The sequence below is a fragment of the Penaeus monodon genome, chromosome 31, assembly GCF_015228065.2.
Source record: "Penaeus monodon isolate SGIC_2016 chromosome 31, NSTDA_Pmon_1, whole genome shotgun sequence".
Lineage (NCBI taxonomy): Eukaryota > Metazoa > Arthropoda > Malacostraca > Decapoda > Penaeidae > Penaeus > Penaeus monodon.
The window spans coordinates 4,042,039-4,043,168 of record NC_051416.1 but is presented as its reverse complement, the minus strand read 5'-3'; the positions used below and the strand labels follow the sequence as shown (position 1 = coordinate 4,043,168).

The 1,130-nt window shown below is 27.2% G+C and overlaps 1 protein-coding gene and 1 pseudogene across 1 annotated transcript in view; both read left to right on the top strand.

Moving 5' to 3' along the window:
- LOC119592831 overlaps positions 1-1,130 on the top strand; it is a 38,746-nt pseudogene that overhangs the window by 15,256 nt on the left and 22,360 nt on the right.
- LOC119592999 overlaps positions 1-1,130 on the top strand; it is a 20,197-nt gene that overhangs the window by 391 nt on the left and 18,676 nt on the right. Inside the window, exon 2 of the mRNA XM_037941888.1 lies at positions 1,016-1,090. Within this exon, the coding sequence (XP_037797816.1) occupies positions 1,016-1,090 (75 nt within the window). The remainder of the gene's footprint in view (positions 1-1,015; positions 1,091-1,130) is intronic.

Here is a 1,130-nt window from a genome sequence, read left to right as displayed (position 1 = left end):
ATCACAGAATTTTTCAAAAATCAAGTCATAAATTTAAAGGGGGGTGAGACGAAGGAGAGAATGGAAAAGGAAAAAGTTCAAACCCCAAAAAAAGCATTATCTCTTTTTATCTATGCATTTATAAATGTCTGTTTATGTCTCATTGGTTTTAATTTCACTGAATTCTATCTATAACTAATATCAATGATATTACAATTGCCAGTAGTAATTGGTATGTTATTATGCATTAAATTTGTGCATATTTTATATTTTTTTGAAATGTGATTTTCTTGCATTTTGAAAATTTTAGACTAAAGGAATTTCACTAATGCTTTTGTTAAATTATCATGGAAAGCAGTGAACCAAATATTTTTTAATTTTATTTTTATAGTGTAGCATTTTTTTTTAGCTTTTAAACCAGAGGATTGGAAAGGTTTAAAATGTAAATTTTTATGTGCAATTTTTTAAATTGTTTGCTTAGCTTTTTTTGACACTGAATGTGTTCTGAAACTAACCCGGCAGCTTTATTTAGAAGGTGATTGGTCTTTGATTAAATTTGGTTACTTAAAAGGTGTTTGGGATTTATGATAATCAAGAAATTCACTTGGGATTTTACCTCTTTAGGTCGAGGTTTTATAGAATTTGTATCTCTAATGAGGGTATGATTGCAATTATTGAGATATTTTTCTTCTCTTGATCGATTTAAACCAAAAATAGTAATTACAGACTTTTTTTTTTCCAAAATTAAAAAAGATTTCAAAATCAGAAGTAAATATTTATTCTCTTTCATTTTGTATGGGAGGTAGTTTTGTTTAAAAACGAGAATTACTTTTGAAATTTTTTTTTTTTATGTCGTTAGCCCCAAAGCTAATTATTTTCATACTAAAACATGCTGGGCACTAATTTGGGAAAAATTTTCCCTTTTTTGGAAAACCCAAAATAAAAAGGGAAAAAAATAATGATTTTTATTTTAAATTTGGTTTCGTTTAAATCTTTTTAAAATTCTTTCTCTTCAAGGCATTGCTCTGTATTTCAGGAATTGTTTGATGAACATGCACAGGGCATTGTTTGGCGAATCATAAATAAACTAGTTTCAGTCCAAGATTATTTGAAAGGGAAGGGCTGAAAATTTTTTATTGCTACTTTGAAAA